The sequence below is a fragment of the Anopheles arabiensis genome, chromosome 2, assembly GCF_016920715.1.
Source record: "Anopheles arabiensis isolate DONGOLA chromosome 2, AaraD3, whole genome shotgun sequence".
In the NCBI taxonomy this organism is placed as follows: Eukaryota; Metazoa; Arthropoda; class Insecta; order Diptera; family Culicidae; genus Anopheles; species Anopheles arabiensis.
This window is the reverse complement of record NC_053517.1, coordinates 38,244,358-38,269,369: the sequence shown is the minus strand read 5'-3', so window position 1 is coordinate 38,269,369 and position 25,012 is coordinate 38,244,358. Positions and strand designations below refer to the sequence as shown.

At 44.9% G+C, this 25,012-nt stretch overlaps 2 protein-coding genes across 2 annotated transcripts; both read left to right on the top strand.

Annotated features, from left to right (window-relative positions):
• The first annotated feature begins 1,277 nt into the window (after nt 1-1,277).
• On the top strand, nt 1,278-20,648 carry LOC120896766 (protein tramtrack, beta isoform). Its single transcript, XM_040301188.1, has 4 exons — nt 1,278-3,445; nt 11,813-12,228; nt 12,376-13,525; nt 15,828-20,648. Exons 2-4 carry the CDS (start codon nt 12,091-12,093, stop codon nt 17,195-17,197), a joined length of 2,658 nt encoding a protein of 885 aa, XP_040157122.1. The 5' UTR covers nt 1,278-3,445; nt 11,813-12,090; the 3' UTR covers nt 17,198-20,648.
• A 428-nt stretch (nt 20,649-21,076) lies between these two features.
• On the top strand, nt 21,077-23,715 carry LOC120896768 (protein tramtrack, alpha isoform-like). Its single transcript, XM_040301190.1, has one exon. The coding sequence runs from the start codon at nt 21,098-21,100 to the stop codon at nt 22,418-22,420; it is 1,323 nt and encodes a 440-aa protein (XP_040157124.1). The 5' UTR covers nt 21,077-21,097; the 3' UTR covers nt 22,421-23,715.
• The last annotated feature ends 1,297 nt before the right edge of the window (nt 23,716-25,012 follow it).

Below are 25,012 nucleotides of genomic sequence, written 5' to 3'. Positions count from 1 at the left end.
TGCGCACTGACGAAGCTCCCCTCGAAGGTGGTTCAGTATGTGCGCGAACGTATTTGTGTGTGTGTGTGTGCGTTGGCGATTAAGTGGATAGCTTCACAGGGCGTTGCGTTGCATGAATGGGCGGAATGAGGGGGCAGTAAATAGTACAGGCGAAATAAAAACAGTACTGCCGGACGGATGAAGGAAATGTACTGAAAATCCTCAGAATGATTTGTTTCTTGAACTTGGTTACCTACGCAAAGAGTACTCGCCTTAAACGGATCAGGATGATGACTTATTAGAAATGAAATGAATAGAGTTAGTAGGAATTCCCCCAACCGAGTCCCAGAACAAAAAAACCATCGGTTTTTCCATCGGTTCTGCTTTGCGCCACGTTGGTCGTCCGAAGTCCTCTTTCCGACATCGTCAAATCTCAGAAAACCACACACTCCTGTTGCGTGCTCCCCTTTTCATCCCCACCACCGCCGCTGACAAAACACAAAACCCACCCTGCCTCCCTGCCTGCCTGCCACACTACTCTACTACTCCTTACCCACACACAGCCGCAATCTACCCCTTGCACGTACAAAACGATGATTTCAAGCGCAGGGACTATTCGTGTCGCGACAAGTCAAAACTGTTGTGTACGGAAGCTTCAAGGAATTCTCCCCACCGCTTACTCCCTTGCTGGAGTGAGCGGGAGAGCACTAGCCGTTCCGCGCGCGCCCTCAAACCGTGCGCTAGCGCGAGAGCGAGAGCACACGTATCCGTGCAGCGAACACAAACACACACGCGCGCAAGGAATGAGCGAGAAGCCGATGTGATGGTATGCAGCGCTCACTCGCTCGCACAGCGCTGTATCGCAATGTGCGTGGTCGGCTCAAGTCCGTCCAACAAAAAGGAGCGCGCGCTCGGATACTGTTGCGCGCTGTAGTGTGTGCGTTTGGGTGTGGGCGCGCTTGTGTGCGTGCGTGTCGCGATACGAATCGAAGCCGGCGCAGCCAGTCGCGGTGCTGTGTTGGTGCATGCGGGCTCTCTCTCTCACTCGCTCGCTCGCTCGCTCTCGCTGTGTGTTGATTGCGGCCGCTACAGGAGAGGGGGCTGCACACACCCAGAAGATCCCTGCGCCTGTGGTCGGTGCTGGTGGGAAAGGAGAGCGCGGACGGTGCGGCGGGCGGAGCGAGGGCTACAGGGTGTGTAGGGGTGAGCAAAGGAGCCGAGCCGAATTGAGCGGAGCGCGCGCGTGGAGAGCAGTGCCGGGGATAGCTAAAATTAACACACACCCCTATTCATTCGAACTTGCGTCGCGGACTCGACAACACGTTCGCAGCGACACAGCACCGTGCAAGGCAGACAGTCCGTGTGTGCCTCTCTCTCGCGACTGTGGAGAGGCTCAGGAAAAAGGGAAAGAAAATCAAACAAATTCCGGACAGACCGAGAGCGCCCGTACAGCGAATAGATACATACCGTCGTTGTCGTCGTCGTCACCAGGACATACAGTGTGTGGGTTGGGACCGTGTCATAATCATCATCGCGGCCAGTACCGTACACTCCTGCAAGTGGAGATAACCGTTCTTCTGTCCTCTGCGTTGGCCACTCTGTGGCCAAAGTGTGTGCTAGTGTACGGGATTGAAGGAAAAAAAGGGTTCACTTTTTTACTATTCCTGCGACATCGCAGTGTGTGTTTTAGTTTCGTGTTGAATTGTCAGCCATCGATATCGCACACGGCCGTGTGTGCTGTGTGTGTTGTTCCTCCGTGTGGCCAACCAGTTGCTATCGTGGGAGCGACCGGTGTGATAATAGTGCGGTGTGTGTGGAAACACATACATATAGTGCGGCGATAAGGCACAACCCCCTTTGGCCAGTGCGTAGCTAAAAGTGCTTTGCCTGAAGTTCACCCAATGTGGTGAATAAAATCCTGAAGCAAAAGCTTCGTGTGCTTGTGTGTCTCCTGCGCTAAGTGACAAAAAGTGAAGCAACAAATAGAACGTACATTCCTTAGAATCGTGGAAAAAAGAGCGATCCTCCGACTCCCATCCACCACCTCCCTGCTGCCCATCATTGCTCGAGGGTGTGTTGGGTGCGGTTTTGCCGTTCTCGATCGAGACTGTGTGTGCGTGTTTGTGTGAGATAGTGCGTGATTTTTCTGTTCCGTGTCTCCTCCGCGCTGCGTGGTGGGGTAAGCGGCAGACTCGTGGCAGTTTCTGTGCGTTATTTACTGGATTTTTCAGTAGTAGTCGGGTCGAAAATTTCCCGTTTCTCCATTTTCCACACCCTCCCCGCGTCGTGACGTGAGATTGATCGATCGGTCCATTAAACCATGATAATGGATATGACATAAAGTGACGTCATACTGTCAAATAGCAACAACAGCAACAAAACCCACCCGTGTGTGTCGTGTCCTGTGTGCTGGATGTCAGAATCGTTCTTCCAACCACACAAACACGCTTCATTCATGCACAATTAGCACACAGTCATCACTACTGATCTCTGCTGATGGGGCCCACCACGATGATGCTGCCGTTCGCTCCTCCGTGTCGCAGTGGTGAGTGTTGCGTCGCCGTCGCTGTGTGTGCTACCGCTTAGTGTTGCGTTTCCACTGTGGAAAAAAACGCAAAGCGCCACTGATTGTGCGGTGCTAGTAGAAGTAAAAAGAAACGGAAGGTCCAGTGTGTTGCGGCTGCTGCAATATTTATACATTTTTTGCGTGAATTGCCTCATAAAAAGAGGGCCAGTGCGTGCTGCGAAAGTGTGCGCTTTAGTAGTGTGCTGTTGTATACCCACACACACACTAAAAACCGCGAATGTGACGAGTGTGTGCTTGCGACGAAAGGCAACATTCTTTCACACACCACACCGCCGATTCTAGACGTGAGGATCATCCCTTGAGTGCGTTGTGTGTGCGTGTGTGTGTATCTCTGCTGTGCTGTGAAAGAAAGAGCATCCGTTGTCTCTTCCCTCCCCCTCCCAGCACAAGAGAAAAGTGTGTCGCGCCAGGCCCCTCACTCACAAGAAGCAAAAGAGGAAGAAAGGGTGTTCAAATTTTTGGCGCGCTGATTACTGCGATTGATTGTGAGAGGAAAGAAGATTTTTGATCGTGTGTGTGTGTCTGTTACTACGAGCACTACTAGTGTGTGTGTGTGTGTGTGTGTAGCGTGGTGGGAAAAGGAAAAACGAAACGTATCGTAGTGTGGCGGGTTTTATGTGTCAAAAGGGTGGAAGTGAAGTGAAGGAAAAGCACAATTTATTGGTGGGTGTGTTGTACTTGTCGGCGGTCGGCAGCTTAGAGAAGTTTCGCCGAAAGACGTGTTCAAAAAAAGAGCAAAGTGCGTGACACAAAGAAAAGCGCGTGTTTCGGGAAGCATCTCGTCAGCAGCAGTATCTCGAAGGAATCACCGAACGAGGAACACCAAACCGTCATCTCAGCCCCCCAATCTCCTGTCGTCGCCGGTGTTAGAAAGTATAGGTACGTGGCAGTCTTCTTTTTGCTGGCCGGGGAGATTCACTTTCGTTACGCGACTTTCGCGCGAACGCGCTTCACTGCCAAGGATGAACAGTGTAATTTTTCTTAAGATTCAAGGAAATTCTTTTGCTACAAATGCGCAACATAAAGAGAGGAGAGAGGGGCGGTTGTAATGATAATTTTAGCTCGTGCGCTTGTCATATACTTTTCAGTGGGTGAAACTGCTGGGAAATGACAGGCGGTGGCGATCCTTTTCGATCCATTTGCATCTGCATTTCATTTAAATGGAAAGAAAACGGTCACAGCGTGCATTTCCACGTGGCTGTAATATCGACAACCCTCGCTCGCCCTTCCTCCAACAGCCATTCCTTTTCTGATGAGACAGTATGCGAATGTTTTCGGGAAACTGTACCTCCCCCCCCATAGCTTGCCCTCCCCATTTGCTTTACATGGTCGGTCCGGTTCGAGATTTCTTTATAACTTTCTTTTTCTTCAGCGCTCACACAGACACACACACACAAACAGGCCGTCCTCGTCGCACTCGGGGGGGTTGGTAACCTCTTTCGCTGGAAAACGGCCGCTAGCTCGTACGAAAAACCAAAAACATCGTGCGGTTGTTGATTTTCTATGCAGCGCCATTACCCTTCCGTCTCTCTTTCGGTTTTTGTTTTTGTTATGCCAAATGGTGGGAAGGAATCTTTTGCCACGTCGTAGTGTGTTTGTTTGTTTGGTGATTTTCATTATTTTTATGTATAACTAATAGGTAAAATAGCTAAGATTTGCTGTTGTGGCACTGTTAGAAACGGAGAAAATATTTTAAAGAGCTTCCCTTTCTCGTCTTCGAGAACGTTCCTTCACTTTCTAAGCAAACTTTTCAATGTTTGTGTTGTTGTTTTTTCCCTCTGTTTCATGGAAAAGTAATTGCCAGTGCTCCAAACGTCACACCTTGTCCGCAATCCCTCTCTACCTCTGATAGTGTTTCCTGTGTCAAGGATATTAATTTTCCTACTGCACATACACAAACACACTCCCAAACACTCTGTGTGTTGTATAAGAGAGCCCCCACATGAGTCCAAATAGGATTTGTTAGAAGCCATACCAAAACGGGATGGCACAGGATGATGATGGTTGGACAGCAGGACGGCAGGATGGACGACAACCGTGCGCAAAGGATGCGTGTGACGCAAAGACGTGAGGTGGAGTGGTGGATGCCCGAGCGGAAAAGGATAACTATCGAATGACATTTGGCTGCTTCTGTGTGGGAAACTCCGGTGACGGCTGTGTCTGGAAGCCTTTCAAGGACTCGTCCATTGCCTTGCTTCCCAGCACGGCGGAGACGGGACAGGTACACGTAGTACGTTGGCTTCGGTAATCAACCAGCGTCTGGACACGTGCGCGCAGGTAGTGGGGAGACGGATGGAAAACGAATCCACCCAACTGTCCAGTGTTTCGTCCTATTGCTACAGTGCGGCAAGGATATATCCAATTAGGCCTCTCCCTCGCCCGTTTGCTGTGACAGGATAAGAGCTGTATCCAGTTGAACATGCCAACACGTGAATGATTGTCCACAAGAAGGAGGGGAGGAGGACGTGGCAGACGAGCATTGTGGAGATGTGTTGTTTTCATTTGTTTCAAATTGGGTTAAATAACGAGGGAACAACAAACACACAAGAAGCTAATATGTTCTCCATTGGGGATGAGGGAGGTTTAACAAAAGATACTCCTCATCCAAGGTACAGGGACAGCGTGCGTGAGTCATAGACTTCTCACAAACACAATCACAAAGCTTCAACCGGCACGTCACATCACAACAATAGCTGGTAGAGTTGGGTGGATTCGAGCCGTATGTAGATGTACGTCGTTACATGCCTTTCAACATACGCTGCCACAGTCGTCGTCTCCCTTGTAATAACCCCAAGGACATGCTGCGGTTTTGGCTTGTTTACGGCCGGTGTGCACTCTCCCAAGACGTGGAGTGAATGAAGCAAGATCTTGTCCTGCATTTAAAAATAAACCATCCGTGGAATGGGCGAAGCACAGATTGGTTCCCACCGTCATCAACTTGGAACCCAGAGAGAGAGAGAGAGAGACGGTGTGTGTGTGTGTGTGTGTGCTTGTTGGCGAAGACACTTATTTGATGTATTAATTTAGCATTTTACTTGCTGGTGGTGGCCAATGGAAGCTTTCAAGAATTCAAAAGAAAACCAAGATCGGAAAACTGCGCCTGAACACAGCGCTGTGAAATGGAATGTGTGCGGCAGAGAAAGGAATAGAGTGAGAAACGATCGTGACTGCGATCCTTGAGCCCTCTCCCCACGAACACGGGCTGCAGAGAAAACATGGGAAGTGTTTCACAAACTGTGAAGAGTGTAGAGCGAAAGAGAGAAGAAGAGATGTACTGACCGAGAGACAAAAAACGTTCTCTCTGCAGTAGGCAATCAAAATGCAGCGCACAAGTGTGTGGTTGAGAAAATCTCTCCCATTCCCCCCCACGAAAGAGTCTCCACAAGGCAAAAGTGTTGGGGGATGGATGGGGGATGAAAAGTAGGCGATGGGAAACTCTGGGAGCCAGCAATAGGCATTCAGAGAAACCAACACAAACGCTAGAAAACGTAGCAGTCGCAGCAGCAGCGTCAGCCGGCAGCTTCATCTTCGCGCGAGTGTTTCTGGCCCCAAGTGTTCCTTACCAGTGACGAATGGTTGAATGTTTGGGGTGGTATGAAGATGTAGCTTTTGAGGGGGGATGGGGGTAGTTTAAGTAGGTGTAATAGGTCTGCACTGTGTGCTGAGGCCAAGCGTTTACTACTACCAACAACCGGATGGAGCATACATACACACGCGGGAGAGCCGTACTAATTGTACGTGACTAGTGTGACATTTGGCTGATGAATGATGCACACAATTGTCCTCATCAAGAGGTTCCATGGCCCATCTTAAACTTTAATTACAAAACTTGAATGTTGTGGGGATTGACTCGTGGATGATCTGATAAAAGATTACATTCTGTATTCAAAAACGGCAGCAAATAATCTGATAAAAAGAAATGGATGTACTAAATCCAATCGACATCATCTCACCACCATTTTGTCTACCATTTGTCCCATTTGTCTACAAATCCAGGAGGCTGCAAATGCTTTTGTACTACGTTTGTCGCACGATGGTGGTAGTTTGCCAACCCTGGCCACCACTGTTATTTTCCCCACCGAACGAGCGAGATATAATGTACGTAAAATGCAAGGGGGGGAAGGAAAGTGAGCTATGGAAAACGCACGGCACGCAGTTGTTTGCGCTTGTATTGGTGTGCATATCTCCTCCTTTTCAACGAATACGGAGCGAATACGTGCGCTGAATTTAGGGGAGAAAAATGAATCTAACAAAAAAACTAGGAAGGGGAGAGTGTATTCGCTCAAATCGCTCTCCTTTACTCTGCTCGCGCGCTCACTTGCTCTATCTCTCGTTCTCTCCCTCTTCAGCTTCCTTTTTGCTAGGAGGAAAAATCATGCATGCGGAAAATACAAAATGGCGTCTTTTTGTTCAGACACATCCCTCTTACATTATACACCGTGGGCAAAGGTTTAGGCAGCTTGTAGTGATGTAAACTCGTTGTAACTTTTCGGTTTGAGGTTTAAAAGCACACAAAAGCACATCCCACGTAAAAAAACACAATTTTGTATCGCTCCTCTCTCAGAACGGAGTTGAATATGTTAAGACATAAAGCTCAAAACGTCGGCATGTCCTCCCCCAACTTGCCACAGTTGTGTAGGTTGCGTTGAAGGTCTGTTTTACAACCGTAATCTTTCCGTTTAGCAGACATGCTAGGAGGAAATTGCTTCGCGCAATGTTCACTACACTCGTTGTGGTTGTAAAAAAAACCCCATCCCCCCTACCCCTTCCCTTCTTTTCCCCTCTTCCATATCACACAAGCGATCCTACTCATATGACGTTGTTGGGATGCACTTTTCCGCTTGTGCAATTGACGTACACTGTCTGTTCTCTCATTCCAATCTCGTGTACATTAACTGCAATAGTAATTATTTCTAACCATGTGAGTGTCGAATGGACAAGCAGCAATTGCTGCAGCTATAGAAGATTTTAGTTCGTTTAATTATTTAGTGCACGATGTTTTCATTTACTCATTTTTTTCCTCATTTAACTGCAAAGCTTTTGCTGAAATGGAATGAAACCTGCAAACGAGATCTCTCCATCAGGGGGTGCATATGTATATATATATATCGAAACGAAGTTGATAATGTGGGCAAAAATCCTGATTCTCTAGCTGGTTCTTGTTGCTATAGGCGTGAAATCTCGTTTTCCTTTCCTACGCGCGCTGCAAACGAAGGACAGAGGAGGAGAAGGAGAAGGTCCACCGGCGGGAATGTGGACGCCACGGAATCAATAAATCGATCGATTAGAGCAGTTAGGCGAGCCATGTGCGCATATTTGTTTGTGACTGTGTACTGCACGATTCCCAACTTCCAAGAAAATATCGTTTATCAGCAAATTAGTTTTTGTTTGCAGTTTGCATAGAGTTTGTAGTTTTATCAAACTGTTCCATCTCCCGGCGCTTTCGCACACACATTCGTTTAGTGGAGAGGAAAAATAAAATGTCGATGAGTAATCGTTCAACAACCCCAAAATAAACTAACTATGAACAACACAGATGCGTCTTGTTGTGTGCTTTTCTTATAAGAATCTAATAGGAAAAGGTTGTGCATAGTAGTGGCAATCGAATCCTCGCTGAACTACCAACAAACTAACTATAGCCGCACACCACCCCCCAAAACACACACACACACACACACACACACACACACACACACACACACACACACACACACACACACACACACACACACACACACACACACACACAAACACACCAGTTAACTCCTCTTGAAATCGTGTGTAGGAAGAACCGCAGCGCCATGGCAAGTCCGATGATTGTGTGTGCCGCGCAACGCCTTATGAAGGTGTGGGTGGAACGGGTTCGTCTCTAACGCCCGTCACAAAGCAGGGAATGAATGGTGTGCTAAGGGGGTGTTGTGTAGCAGCAGCAGCAGCAGCATCTAGCACACGAAACGTAGTCTAGACCAACACAACCGCACACAGCCCCGCAGAGCGGCGGCACCACGGTAACATAAACTGAAACTTTGCCGTGCTCATTTTTTCTCTTTTTCTTTCTACCATTTGCTCGCGGGGGTGGCTGTCAGTTTGCTTCGGTTCTCATAGAGAAAAAAAACACACAACCACGCGATCATCGTGTATGATAAACGCCAATGGGGGTGGTGGGATAGATAGGCTGCAGTGTGAGTGTGTTTGTGTGTTAGTACCGGCTCCACGGCCATGGATCCATGGCTTCCAGTGATCGCGCTTGTTAAACCTCCTCCTCGTCCGCGTCCCACGATCATCCCTCCCTCCACCCACTGAGTGTGCAATGGTATTTGTTGGAGGAATTAGATGGTTCATTTAGTTTCCCAAAAGGCAATCGTGTGCTGCAAGGGGGGGAGGACGTAGTTCCATCATGGCGAATGTGATGCGCTGCTACGTCATCTTCAGTTGCGTGTTGTGTTGTTCTTCACTTCCTTACACTATATTATCCTTTTGATGGTGTGATTTTGATGAATATATCACAACGACATCACACAGTACGTTTTGCTGTGGTGTGTGTGTGAGTGTGTGGTGTGATGGGGTGATTCAGTTGGCGGCGGCGGCCAGTTTTATGAATCGCGTACAGAAACGCAGAACGTGAATATATCTCTGCATTAAAATAAATATGCATAACCCATTTGGGAAATCCTGTTTGCTTGCGTCTCTTACTCCGTGCCTCTCTTAAAGGGCTCCTTGGTGGATTGTCATCTGTTGTTTCGCCCTTTAGGCGGGGAGCGTGTACGAATGTTAATCTACTTCACGGTTTTCCAGAATAATACAGGAAAATACAGTTCGGTGCTAGGTGGGGCGTGGGATGATAAAACTATTCTCTAAGCTGACATGATTTTGGGTTGAATATTCTTTAGGTCTTAAAAACAAAAATGATCTCCTTTGCAAAGATCCGATAAAAAATCATGTAAATTAGAGTGTTGCTCTATTTCCAACTCAATCTTTTATAGATTTCAATAACAAACGCATAAATTACATAAAACACAGACCCCAAATTGCGGTCCGATTTGTTATGATTACTAGATAGCCACCCAGCCATTCGGAGGTGTCACAAATACGTCAATGATCATTAACTTTGCATAATAGTATGCAAATCATTTTAATTCTTTTTCTTTTGTTATAACGAGCGAATTATGTTTTATTTTTAGAGAAATTTCTTTTTGGCACACAAATTTGCATACATCATGTTTGCAGAACTGCTGCTGCAGCAAAAACCGGTGCACAATCCCCTGAGCCTTTCATTCGAAATGTTTGCTCTCTGATGAAGCTCTATCCAATCCCACCCTTACTTTATCGACCCAATCGTCATTTGTGGCAGTGGTGTGATCCAAAACGCGTGTGTTTGCTGCGGTTCACGCTTGTGTGCGGAGTAAGTTTGCGGTAGTTTTTGTTGTCATCCGTGTCGTCGTTTCGTGTACGTGTGTGTATGTGTGTATGTTACGCCATCCTACATTCGATGGGGCCACGCATTAAACTAACCTGTGCCGAGTGCCGAACAAGCGAGCGAAAGAGAGAAACAGACACAAACGACGGGGAGATGTGACGATGCGGTAATAAATATGCAATCGGTTTGACAGGTTGACAGGTTTGTGAAGGTCATGATCATAGGCGTCGTCGGCGCGATCCGTGGAGGATGAATGGGACGGCAATCGGAGGGGAGTAGGAAAAGAAGGGATAAATTTGCTGCCTTGTGTTTCCGTCCCATCTTTAAGGAAAGTTTTCCTACCCTTTTCCCTTCTTGCCGACCCTTTCCACTCGCGGGGAACACTCGCACAACTCAACAGAACGCGCAACTTTGCACATTAAGAGGGCAACTGTTTAAATTTCGGAGAAGTGTTTACACAAGCAAAGGCATCTCCAATAACAGCGATCGCTAAAGGATCCGTTCGTGCTTGAGTAAACAAGCGTTCAGAGGGCTTAACTACACACAAATACCTGCTAAAATTGACAATTCCAGTTCCAACCTAAACCGGCTCACTTTATAAAAATACTTTTTAACTTTGTTGTTCAATCGGCAACTTAATCGCACGTAGAAGAAGAATACATTAGATCCAGTAAAATAGGGTCTAGCTGAGCCCGGTGGTAGTGGTAGTGTATCCTCGTCGTTCTCTGCTGTTCCTTCCACTCAACCTTCTTGCCATCCCCACGCTAGCTGCCTAAGGGCCTCCACAAACCCCCCACACTCAGTTGAATATTCATTTTTGTGGTGGTAATGGTACAAAAACCCCATCCTAATCGCCGCCACAGACCGATAGCAGCTTTGTGACCAGTTGTTAAATGGCACTGAAGGACATTTCAACAACTAACCTCCTCCAACCAGCCCTCACTCCTCCTGCGACTTCTGCTCAAAGTTTACGGAATGGAGTCGCAGTTCTGTCGCGCGAGGAAGGGATGATGTAATTTTATGGGAATAACGATAGGAAGAAACCCCCAGTCGTAAATCTTTACCGGATAAATGAGTACGTCTCCTGAGTGGTTAAGAAGATGCTGATGCTTCAGGGTATTATCTAAGCATTTTAAGCTGCTAAATAGTGCCACATATTCTCCTGTTTAAAGGAACGATTGTATTGAATGTTGCATGATCTTTTTCTGGCTCTAGAAATGCTAAGTTTAATAAAATCGCTGAAGTTAAAAATGTAAAAAGGGTTCTTTTTCTATTGCCGATACTTTTAGTGTTTTTGCTGTACTTAAAGTGAGCCTGGGCTGGAGATGTGCGTGCTGTGAAAGCACATTTGAATTTCGAAGGGCACAATGCGTTGTAGCGTCATTGGTCGTGTACACTGGGCAGAAGATCCCGCCGCTCCGTTCGTAAATGACGTTTTATCTGCGTTAGGACTGAGGGTGCGTTTTGTCACGTTGTAATCTTCGTTGGAGCTTCTTCCCTTAACGCTTCGAGTTATTTGGCTTGGGTGCGTCTGCTTTTTATCTCGCTGTCTGACGTCAACAAACCCGGGTCGGCCTTACAATCGTTCGCAGTAAAGTACGGAAGTAAAGCGCAAGTCGGTTTAAAGTGAAGAACATTTCATACTATTACTTGTGACAGAATATTACAAAAACAAATAGTAGTTATTTAACAATGTTTTGCCACATTGATTTTCCGTTCTAAAACGAGTGGGGATATAGCTTCTTTGTTAACGACATTCTGTTGTATTTACTACTACTAAGAACAATGTATTAATAATGTTTTTTTTGTCTGTTTCTCTCTACCTACAGCCACCAAACCTACAACCGAACTGGAAAGACTGAATCACCCTAAGTTCAAGCAGTAAAGCGATAGTAACTTTTATCTTGCCTTCTAAAACGTCTAAACGAGGAAAGATAACGAAGGACGACGACTAGCAGAAGCATCAACAACAACAGCGCCGGTATCGGAGTACCCCGATAAGAGCAACGGCTATTTACGTCTCTGTTCCCAAGGGACCCCGAGATAGAGAGGACACAGGATTCCTTGCTTGACGGAATACAAAACAAACAAAAAAATCACAGTAAAAATGACATCCCAAAGATTCTGCCTCCGGTGGAACAACCACCAAACCAACCTGCTCGCCGTGTTCGACCAGCTTTTGCACGATGAAACTTTCATCGATGTAACGCTGGCCGTTGAAGGTCAGCACCTGAAAGCACACAAGGTAAGAAAACTGCGCCGCGTTTAGGGCCGCCGTCTCTCTCTCTTAATGGACAAATGGCGCTGTTCCCTCTTTGTCTAGTCTTTTTTTCTAGTCAATACAAAAACCAACCAACCAACTAACGGTGACGGGTTTCGTTTTTCTCGCCAGATGGTGCTGTCCGCCTGCAGTCCTTACTTCCAGCAGCTTTTCGTCAGCCATCCCGAGAAGCACCCGATCGTAATCTTGCGCGATGTACCGTTCAAAGACATGAAGTGTCTGCTGGACTTTATGTACCGCGGCGAGGTGTCGGTCGACCAGGATCGGCTGGCCGCCTTTCTGCGCGTCGCGGAAAGCCTCCGGATAAAGGGGCTCACCGAGGTGAACGACGACAAACCGAATGCGCCCTCTGGCTCGGCGTCCGCAACAACAACCACCTCGGCCGGCTCGGCTGCCTCAAGCGGTGCGCAAGCGACGGGTGCCACCACCACTACCAACACAGTTCCAAGCGCGACAGTACAAAAGAACAGCAGCGGAAGCAGCGGCATGGTGGCGCAAGTCGACGATGACGAGGACGATCGCTGCTCGCCCGTACCCAACAGTATTGCGGTGGCGCAAAACGCAGCCAGCTCCGGCCAGGCGCAGGGCGGCCATCTAAAGCCGCTACCCCCACTGCTCTCCTCCACCGGCATCGTTACCCGCAGCCACAGCAACAGCTTGCTGCAGCAAGGTGGCAGTAACGCCGCCAGTGGCAGTGCGATGGTGCAAACGAATCCGCTGCTCGGTACTGCCCTCTCGCAACAGAAGCGCAAGCGCGGTCGTCCGCGAAAGCTGTCCGGAAGCGATGCAGGCGAGGGTGAAACGGAGGGAAATTTCGTCGGCGGCGGCGGTGCGCCCGGTGAAGAGTACGACAGCAGCTCGATGGATATTATGGATGTGAAAATTGCCAGCAGTGGCGCGTCCAACTCGGGCGACGACGACCAGCAGCTAAGAATTGTGAGCAGCCGCACGGACGACGACGATACCCTGATGCACGAAAAGGCCGAACAGCTGGACGACGAGGACGACGAGGTAATGGACGATGAGGCGGACGAGCTGGTTGACGATGTCGATTTGGAGGCGGGCGACGAACCGCGGGGTACCTCGCCGTCACTGGACGAATCGATGGAAGATACCACCGGCAACATGGACGGCACGACCAACAACAATGGCAACACGAATCGATCCGGCAGGCAGCATCAGAAGCAGGGCACCGCGGCAGCCAAGCCATCGCGAGCGTCCAAGCGCAGCCGAACGCGGAACAACGAAAACAGCTTATCCGGTGAGTACGGCGAACGCCTTTTGCGGCCATTTGCGGCCATTTGCGGGACGAAAAACGCACATCGCACATACATGCATTGCACACACTACTGCATATTAGAAGAAGAATAAATCGCACAATTATTTGGTTTGGTTTTGAACACATTATTTTCTTCATACTCTAGTACTGGGGACACACATTGACTGCTTTATATGTATATGTGGCTCTCGTCTGCCATTTTTTAATCACTCGCATTAATAATCACTCTTTTCAGTGGGTTTTGAACCAGAGTAGACTCACTCTTTTCAGATTCATAATAACAATTCACACCACACAAGATGACGTAGCTACATACCATTATTTCGCGATTCTACTCAACCTGACGTGTTCCGGGTCGACTAGCTGCTTACTCTAGATAAGTTGTTAGTCGGCAAGGAAAATGAGTGCGTGGAATCGTAGAAAAACACTTTAAACACTTTGAGCAGGGTTTAGTTCATGCCTTAACTTTTAATTTAAAATCCCATCTATACTTCTTCATAGACAATTTACATATTGAGTAACTTGGAATTAGTACGAGATATGGTACATATTATAGACAGTACACACTCTCCGTTATATAAAAAACACGCACAGAACACTTATAAAACGTTATTCTGCTGTGTTAGATGATTTTCGGTAGTAAATTTTTAAAATAAAATTCTTTCCCCATGGTCCCATTTCTTATATTTTGTCGTAAAATTTACTAACCATGTATATATACACATATATTTGCATATAAACACGTATTTGTTGTCTTAATCGGGTTCGTAAAGAATGATTGGTGTTTAGTTTTAGACGAACAAATTCATTTACAATTAAATGGTGCCATTTTACTGCTTCCAACGCTTATGTTTCTACATCTATTCAGTATCTGTTCGGAAAAGCTAAAAGGGATGTTTGTAGTCCGCCGTCACTCATCGCTTTAGGGATCGGTTATAGCGCGATCATTCGCTACCTCTGTCATAATGCTTTAAAGTGTAGCTCACACTACCACCACCCAGAAGAACGAACTAAAAACCAATCAAAATAATACAATGTGTTGTCTGTGTGCGTGTGTAGCAAAAACGAACAAATTGAATTTTTATTTAAAATAATGTACCGTGCACATAGAGGAACACATTGCTTTATTCGTATTGGTAATTGTTTCGCTCAACAAACCTGTCAATAATTTTAAATGTGCGGCGTTGGGATAAAACACACAACATAATGCACATTTCCTCTATCTGCCGTAATGTTTCGGATAGTGTTAGTGGTCGTAGTTTGCGTTAAAAACAGGCTTAAACCCATAACAAGCACACTTAGGTTGAATGAATAGCGCAATCCAATATTACAAGCCGAAAACGCGGACAAGTATATAAAAAAGGTGAGTTTCCGCCTTCCCATGCCGCTGAAGCTTTACGAATCGAATGATTTAATGAAAGAGACTCTGAAAATTGAAAACGTATGAACATACGTTTTCGTGAAATGAAGCATATTTGAGTTCCATTGTAACAAACAAGATGTCAGCAAATCGGAGTTCAGTTGGCGATGAAAATACGTACCAATATGGCCCAAAGTTGGCAAGAACATAGGCCAGTTACCACCAAGTCTTAAAGGTCCCTCATAGCTTTCCGATCGTGATATTGATATGGTTTTCTTGGAGTAATTATTAGCACTAAAATTATTTAGAAACTAAAGTAGTAGAAAAAAAGTATTTGTTTGTTATGATTGGGTAGTGCTTTTGATCGTTTCATAGCATAAACGCGCACGCTCTCTCTCTCTCATTCTTTTTTCGAAATTGATTATCCTGTTGTGCTAATCTATCGCTTGCTTTATTCTCTCCTTTCTTCCATCCCTGATGTGTTCTGGTATCGACAAAGCGAGATATGATTTGACAAAAAAAATGTAATACACTAATGACCAAATATTGCACATTCTAATGTAGGAAATCACATTTTAATCGCGCCAGCGAATGAAAACATGAGCACAAATCCCATTCCATTAAATCATCATCACTAGAGCTGAAGCGGCTTGGGAAATTGGATATTTTTCGTTTCAATGCTTTTACCTGTAATAACATCTGTACACACATCATGATTCATTTCTAACCCTATGTATCCTTTAGTAGCGTATTAGTTTCGCTTTTGCGCCCTGTCACAGTAGAACACATTTTCATTGATCCATCTCGTCCCTTCCGTCTGCTTTGTTGTGCTACTTCTAACTAACCCAAAACCTTCCACACTAGTCACAGAATTGAACTTTAGCTAACGTACGGTCCTTCGACACTTTCTCTCAATATTTGTAGATTCGAAAGATTCATTTGCTGAGGATGATAAATGCAACAAACTGGACGGCACGGGTGCCGGCGAAGAGGAGGACGACATTGAGGATGATCAGTATGATGGACGCGAACTCAATTCGAGCCTAATGGAGCCGCAGCTGCTGCTGGACGAGTATGACGAACCGGTCGAGTTTAAGTTCGATCCACGCACCGACAGCGGAGCCGTCGATTCAACCTCCAACAGCAACTATCTACCGCCCTTGCAGCCGAAACCGGGTCTAAAGATTGCTAGTACCAGCGGCGGAGCGCGTATGCCTCAAATCTCGGTCGTACCAACGACGGCACTCCAAATACCGAAGCTGGCACCCCTCACGGCATCCGGCGGCGGTACCAGCAGTTTCCTTGGCGGTGGATCAAACAACAAATCCTCGGTAAAGCTGCACAAACGCGCCCGGCTAATGACACCAAAGAAACCGAACGGCATGACCACCACGCAAACGATACTGAACAATCTGAACAACAACCTGAACGAAAGCTTGATCTCAACCTCGAACACCGCCAGCGGCGGTTCGTCATTGTGCATCACGGGCATCGGCTCCGAGATGTACGACATGTTTTCCGGCAGCGTGCTCCGATCGTCGAGCCCGCGCTCGAACTCGAACTCACCCTCGGTGAAGGGCGGCAGCGGCAACGACAGTGGCTCACGCACGCACAAGTACGCCGTGATTGACGATACCGAGGGCAGCGTGCGCGATTTCTGTACCAAAGAGGGTGACCACGTGTACCGGTGCAAAGTGTGCGCCCGCGTGTACACACACATCAGCAACTTCTGCCGGCATTATGTGACCTCGCACAAGCGCAACGTGAAGGTCTATCCCTGCCCGTTCTGTCTGAAAGAGTTCACGCGCAAGGACAACATGACGGCGCACGTGAAGATCATCCACAAGCAGGAGTACGCGCAGCAGCAAACGACAGGAGTCGGGCCGGGCGGCACTTCGCCCGCCAGCGGCGGTGGAAGCAACTCCCGGGGCGAGGAATCGTTCAGTGCCACCCTAGTGGGTGGGCGGAACGATTCGACCAACGGTGGCAGCTCCCTCACGACGGCCTCGATCATTAACGCGGTCGGACTGCAGCCGAAGCTCGGCACGAACAGCGGCGGTACGGGCGCTATACGGATCATGTATCCCTTTCCCGGGAGTGGCCAAGCCTCGCCGGCGGCTGCAGCCACAACAGCAGGATCAGCCGGCAGTGGCACGGTCGGGACGATTACCATCAAGAAAGAATTTCAAGAGAAGTCATCGTCCTCATCAGGTGCCAATTCTCCGACCGGTTCGGTTTCGTCCAGCTCCAGCGGTCTCGCTGCGCAACCGGCCACCGCAACCGTCAGCCAGTAGTAGGAAACACCGGAAAGGTTAAGCAATTCCACCACACACCGTTCAACTGTTGTCCCCCTTCCCCGGTTTCCACAGCGCGACAAAAAGGACCAACCACAGATGATAGAGGCTAGTAATTGGTAGGGAAAATGAAGCAAACTGCTGCAGGCTTTTGGTTTGCCCGTCATATATGGGACTGTCCCTCCTTTTTGCGACAAAATGCAGAGAACTGCATGATCGGTAGGCTAGCCCATACAAGAGCTAGAAAAATCATTCCTTCAAAAGGGTATTTTGTAGTTTTATAATATCGTGGAACTCTCCCCCTAAAACCTGAACAAGACAACAACAAACATGTTGGGGTGCGAGTTCTTCCTTTTTTTAACAAGCAGGTCTTTGTACTGGTTTTTTTTAAATAGTTGTTTTAAGCTTGAGTGTGACGCTGTTGCTCTAAGTGTCTAATCAAAAATCGCACACTAATTGCTGCGTTAAGTGAGTAACCGTCAAAAATGATGGTGTTACTAAGGTGTGCTGTGTGTGGTTCGGTGTATGCGCGTCCAAAATCGACAGCCCACTTCTTTCCCCACTCTACATATAAAATCGACCAAAAGTTTGGCCCCTAGCAACGGGCTGGCCCAATACACACACCCCCTTCGATGGATTCTCCGTTAGTTTGTCTACTACTTTATATATGTATTGTATGCGCGTATTTAGTGTTGTAATGTATTTTTAAATTAATGTTTGTAAAATTTTTGTTTGCAAAGATAATTGTGTACCCGTTTGTTTTATTAAACCTCCCTCCCGGTGCGCTTGGTTCCGAGGCATCTCCTACTCCTCCCGTCGGGGAGGGGGTCATATACAACGGCACAAAACAACAATTGCTTCACTAATGTCTTCCCCAAAAACAACAAATGCAATCGAAACGACGAAATGCTGTGCTTCAGCTGGTTGGAGACGATCAATCGATCGTACCAGTCATTGATGCGCAGCCGTTTTTGAATTGTAGCAAAGTACCATCTAAATAATAGTACTACGATCATGAGCTGTGTTGCCGCAAAGCGCATGTGGTGCAAAGAGAAAGCAACATACACTAATTCGCATTTCCTTTCGGTGTCTCGTGTCGTGTGTTTGTGTGCATTCGGCACTCCGCTTGGAAACACGAAACACATATTGTATAACTCATATTTAGGAAAAACAAACCATGAAAATGTAGGGAATGCGGAAACAGCATGCATCCACTGTACATTATTATTTAATAGCAGGATTGTTATTTGTTTTGTGTTCTTCTTTTAAACACAGAATCAGCCCAAAGAATGATTCGATTTGTTTCCTTTTTTTTTTGTTAATTATTTTTATAGCAATTTTTTATTTTTCTAAATTTATACATACATATTGGTGGGTGTGTAGGTACGACATAGCGGCAATGGCATTGCGGTTTGGTTTTGAATCATTTCAAATATTTCATAACAAGCTGTAGCTGTTATTGTCCGTCAAATGGTTTTAAAACAACAACCAAGTTATGAGGTTTTTGTTTGATGTGTTACCTTAACAAATTTTATGTTTAAAATTACAATCTGTCTTTGTTATTGCATTGGTCTCAGCTTGGTTTGTATTATTTTTATGTTATTTAAACTTAAAGGGCGCGTGAGAAAGCACACCATCGTATTGATTCAGAACAACATATGTATGAAGGGCATTAATGTATGCAGAATTGTATTTAAGAAAATGTATGGGACAATGAATTCACTTCTCTTACTACTATAGACCGCTGTCTTTTTTACCATCCAACTGAGATGTGTGCATCAAAATATTGGAAATGAAACAAATTTTAAGCTGAATTGTTTTAGAGGTGGTTTAGAAGAGAACAATCAATAACCAAACTAAACCAACATTGACCGTTAAATGTTGCATTCGTCCCACATATGTTTAATAGATGTATAAAACGAAAAAGGCTGAGATAGTAATTGTAGTTCGTAATCTTAAGCAGCGTCGTAACGCACTTGCGCGTGGTTATGTTGTCCCAGAGCTGGGTGGAACATTTTAATTTGCGCTCCTGCGCTTCTTCAACCAGAATCATCATTGTGCGCTTAGTGCGCCTTCACCAGCCACCACACACAGACACACCGATTCACACAAACTAGCCTGCTGCAGGTTGAATAAATGTAACCCTTTTGGCTATTGCACGATAATGCCGCGAAGAAGAGTGTAATATTAACACGTAAATAAAAAGAGACTAATTTGTTTGTTATGTAAGCATCAATATAGAAGGACAGCAGGGACGAAGGTTGGGTGATCTTAAGGGGGAAGGTCGATAATGTTAGCTTTGTAATTAGTGTGAGTAGTATTTATGCAAAAAGATAATCATATCCTTAGCTACTATTATCAACAGCACCGTAGTTTTTTGTTTTAAATATTTGTTTCTGACGAAATGGTTCCATTTTTCCAAAACCTGCTCGAGCCGAATAACTGTCCAAGGAGAAGTAAATTGCATGTTCGATGAAACTTGCCACCGGGGCATAAACATTTATCTCATGAGGCGAGCGATGCTAAAAGAACAGAAGACGAAGAGGAACAATCGATGAAGAGAGGGACGCGCGTGCATTTTATGATAGTGAATAATATAGTTTGTTTTGTTTGTTTTTCATTTTGTGTATCAAGCATTTTGCCACCCATAAGGCACACTTGGGTTTTGATGGGTGTTGCAGTAGGAAAATTATGAACCACGAGCAAACGATCGAGCTGTAGCAACACACTGCAATACATGTTCTAGTTTTATGAGTTACTTACGCTCGCACTATTGTACTAAAAGTAAAGCATAATAATTTGCAAATTAATCTCTATTTAGCGACGCATTGCCTACGGTAATGCGGTTCACAAACGAACGCACCTGGAACAGTAGCTAGGTAAAGATTGAACTCTGCAATAAACACTTGTTTAATCTTACTATCTTTCCGTGCACAGATATTCCCTTCGCAAATCCAATAGTTAGTGCAATTTTAACGTATTAAGTACTTCGTTATATTACTCTGAGAATCTGGCACATCCCCAAATGAAAGCATTGTGGAACAGAAGCTATCCGATATTCCGTTCGTTACTTGCCGCGAGTAGATGTACATACAGAAAGGGAGTTTGAACAGAGAAAACTAAATTCAAAAACGTATCTGTAAACAATGGACAGAAAGATGAACTTTTTTTGGTGCAGCGAGGAGAGCAGAACGAAGCAAACCAAGTTTACCAACTTTTTGTCCTAAAAAATAATAAATCCGCATTTACACTAAATTCTAGTTTACTTTTCTCGACGTTATATTAAACATGCATTGAAAAAGGCATACAAATATCACGGAAAACGGGCATAAAAAGGCAAAAAGAACGCATAGGGTCGTTAGTTTTAGTAAAACTAATAGTTATATCTAAGAACAGAATCACCAAATAAGATAAATAAATGATAATAAACGCACACACGTATTAAAAGTAATCTTCAACCATGTTTTCTGTTTTGCTTTGTCCTCTGTGAACTTGCAATCGATTTGACCAGATGAGGATGTTCTTTGAAAGAACAATGCAATGCAATGCAACGATGCATCATGCGTGCAGTTGGGTTGATTTTGGCGGCAAATAGGCACGCGTTTGGCGGTAAAATAAGCTTAATTTTAATCCAATTTTGTGAACATGTTTTATCCTTAAAGCAGCACAATCAACACACATTGAATTGAATGTATATTTAAACAAATGCTATTTGATAGAAACACGCAAACCACATAATAAACAATGATATGAAATTGAAAACCTTTGTTATTTTTATTTTACTTTTTAACATTTATACTTAACATTTGTTAACATCCGTCTACCAATTTTCATGTTGTTTTGTTGGAATAGAATCATAAGTTATTCTAATATGTGTTTTATTGTCTATCCCTTTAAGGTATGGCAATGATTCCCTGTCAAGGGTCGGAACTATCCATATTCCCCATCAATCTGGAGAAAAAGGATCGCAGCACCAATCCAGTAGCAACAAATCCGATCAATGGGGCAGAAGAGGAGGAAGAGAGTGATGAGGAAATTGAGTTTATTCTTCCTAAGGCGTACTGTGCGAAATTCTCAGACGAGGCTGCTTCAAACCCGTCGGAGTCACGCGATGGTGATACATTACCGCCACTGCTGCAAGAGTTGAAACGGAATGGGCATCTGCAGGATGTCACGATAATCGAACGGCGTAGATCGTTTGACGTACCCTTGGTACACCAGACTGCAAACGGGACTGAGGATTCATCGAAGGAAGCTAAAGCACCGAAACTCGACGAAACAGACAACGACGAACCTAGTGATCTTCGTGTGCGTGCCACTGCTCAGGACACGCCAACACCAGACGCGGAAGCGATAACCGAGCTGGAAAACCGTACGGACCACATAAATATGCTGAGCGGTGCATTTTCCGCTAAACCAATGAGAATACCTGCTACGGCAGTTACGAAACGTCGAACACGCCACACCATATCGCCGAACGATCCGGCCAAAGCACTCACAGAGATGTCCGTTCGCGGGCTTGATTTGTTCCAGTACGCCACAATCAACGGTGGAATGTACCAGTGCATGGAGTGCGCTAAGGATGGCTTTGAAAAAACGTTCAAAAACAAATACAGCTTCCAGCGGCACGCTTTCCTATACCACGAGGGCAAACAGCGCAAGGTGTTTCCGTGCACAGTGTGCGACAAGCAATTTTCACGTCCGGACAAAATGAAGAACCACTTGCGTTTGGCGCACGAAACGGCGCACGAAACAACGCACGAAACGGCGCACGAAACGGGACACGAAGCAAATAGAGAAAGCTCATTGGGGGTGGTCAATACAGGGCTGAGTTTGCAGTTGTCTTTATCTCAGGATGTACGTCAGGAGCAGCAGTATCACTACCAGAAGCTGTTGGAGCATCATCACGCCCGCCAACAGCACGAGTTGTCGTCGATAAAACTACTGCACGAAGAGCAAAGGCGTCGGCAGCATGAGCAAGACGTGATGAGGATTAGAAGTGTGGTCAATGCACTCAATCTGCGTCAACTGCAACAAATGCAGCAGCAGAATTCACAGGAGCTGGACCTACGCATGGCACCTTCAACGGGACAGCAGCCCGATGTACCGAATCATCCCGTACAATTGACTACGGAACAACCTTCTCTCCCGGAAAAGGGCAACAAATCCTCGGTCCCGATAGCACAGTTGATAGTTTTGAACGGCAGTATCGGTAGTCAATGAAAGCGAGATGGCAAAAGATTTGCAAAATAAGTCATTGAAGTCATGACAATGAAAAATATTACTTTAATTTCCGAGATACGAAAGGAAGACTTAAAGCGCTACCAGAAAAGACATTTTAAATGTGCTGAACAACTATGTCTATGGACGCGAACACCTCAGCACAAGTATAACACCAAATTTACTAATATTGGATATACAATTATTACTTTGCCATTTAATACCTTGCACACAATGCATATTCGCAGGGCGAATTGATTGGAAATTATCGTAGAAAGAGAGACGGTGCAACAACGATGCTCAATTTATAAAACGTGCCATTGAAAGATATTATACCATTGAATGAATGAAATCACATACTAGAAGAACAACGCCGTTTACAACGTTGATAGATTTAGGATACGCAACTGTTGTATCACACGCTCATCTGAATATTACTAAGACTGAGTAGTATGGCTACGTCGCTTGTAAAACGTAAAAAAAACACACCCATACGTAAACTGAACTTTCGATCTCTCTGTCTCTCTTGAAGAACAATTTTCATTAAGAGTTTTGTAGTTAGTAGTTGTGATATATCATTTGCATCACTCAAATTCGAATTGAAATCTTATGAATTATTTGGTAGTTATAACACTGTTTTTTTGTTTTATATTATTTTTAAATAATCAGCACCAGCTAAAGTTGGATTTTTAATATAAATTTTCACACAAATATTGTGTACGCATTGTATCACACATGAACCAATGGAACTTCAGGGTACTCATGAGAGAAAAGTTATGTATAACACTTACACGATATACGAAGCATACACACCCAGTTGAATTGAAACCAGTTGAAATAGTTATTACAAAAAACGATATAAACGCATTAAAGTTTTGAAGAAGTATGAATTGAAAAGAAATGATAAGGAATCACAATTGAAACGGAAGTCAGAAGCAGAAGTTCTTTTATGAAATAACTTGTTCAGACACATTGAAAAGGAAAAGAAGAAACATTCAACATACCCGTTCATTTTTCGACATTTGAATATTGCCAGTGAAATCTCAAGTCCGGTCGAAAACGGCCACGATCCTTTATTTGTATTTATCTTTTATACGAAACATCGTTAGTAGTGAGCCTATGAATGTGAAAAATTAGCTGTTGAAGTAAATCAAAGAACTGCATAGAACCTACGAAAGAATTACAAAAATTCACAGGACTTGAATTACATAGCTCTAAGAAAATATTATTCCTTGAAATATTATAATACTCGAAACGAATTTGTATGAAAATGAAATAAACAAGCAACAAGAAAATGATGTATATGTGGCTTCATTTTACTTCCAGTTACGTACATTTAATTTATATTCTCTGAGTAAATTTCCTTGAATGACGATTTACTGAAAATGAAACGTTTGAACGTAAAATAAAACGTTTTCCAAAATAACTAAAATCCATTCTCAATAAAATAGGGATTTTCAACTCTAATATGAAGCAGAAGTATTGTAATAAAAATTATTGTCCTTCATGAAACAAAAGAAACCACTCCTCTTCCAATGAAGGTGTAAAGCCTAGCCTAATAAATGCATTTTCTAGAACAGCAAGAAACGTACTACCACACACACGTAATAGCGGCCGTCGTATTACTCACCCCACCACTGGACAGGCTAGAAGATGCGATCCGTTTCGCTGCCCTACCAGCCAGAAGAAAACCGTTTTGAGATATAAGCGACGGTTTTTGGGCTCCAAAATGATGGGAAATTCCCATCATTTGGCTAGGAATTTGTTTGCCCGTGCCCGTGAAAAGCAATCCGAACCAGGCCCAAGTGCACTACTCAAGAGCCGATCCAGTAGCGAAGGATTGCCGTTGGACCAGGCAACAAAACAACATATTGCTGGTCCTGTTGATGGTGCTACACTCTCGAGGACATTATAAATAAATGTACGGTTAGTAAAGGAAGGGATCCGTAAATTATCAATCGATTGGGATTTGATCGACAGGACAGTTTCTTTGTAATGGGTACGGCACAACGGCAACAACAATAGGGTAACGATACTTGGCTGGGGTATGAGTTTCAGTACCTTGACTTTGGCGGACCCGAGATGATCAGGTGGTGTTTGGTGCCTGGTTTTTTAACATTTTTTATTGCACCTCAACATCGATTTGGTAATTATTTTATTAGTCCATAACAGCAAGGAGGAGACTTTTCACTGCTCGAAAATTTGGTGAAATGTTTAACTTGGTCGTTATTGTTCCGGTGATATTGAATGGTGTTTAACGCAAGTTAAGCCCATTTGCGAATTACTCATCGCTATGAAGCAGATTTATCGAAGGATTGAGTGAAGATGCAGTAAGATTTCAATTGTTTAACGCTTTTTAGTTAAACGTCCGGTAGCTGAGCTGACAAGTTCAATTAAACAGCACGCATTTGTATGGAAATTTCGGAACATTCTTCAAAATATCATGGCCTATTAAGGTATTTTTTATATGAAAAAAACGAGTGGATTAGAAGGCACAAATTTAAAAGCTAGCATGCAATCAAAGAGCGACCAATGGGAACCGACTGTGTGCAGGAAAATGCAGACAATGAAAATGAAAATACAGTGCAAAATGAA

Bases quoted from the DNA above. Each gene is read 5' to 3' on its own strand.
- LOC120896766 (XM_040301188.1), top strand. From the start codon at position 12,091: ATGACATCCCAAAGATTCTGCCTCCGGTGGAACAACCACCAAACCAAC. The intron at 12,229-12,375 runs GTAAGAAAACTG...TTTTCTCGCCAG, and splicing joins AGCACCTGAAAGCACACAAG to ATGGTGCTGTCCGCCTGCAG. The intron at 13,526-15,827 runs GTGAGTACGGCG...CAATATTTGTAG, and splicing joins CAACGAAAACAGCTTATCCG to ATTCGAAAGATTCATTTGCT.
- LOC120896768 (XM_040301190.1), top strand. From the start codon at position 21,098: ATGGCAATGATTCCCTGTCAAGGGTCGGAACTATCCATATTCCCCATC.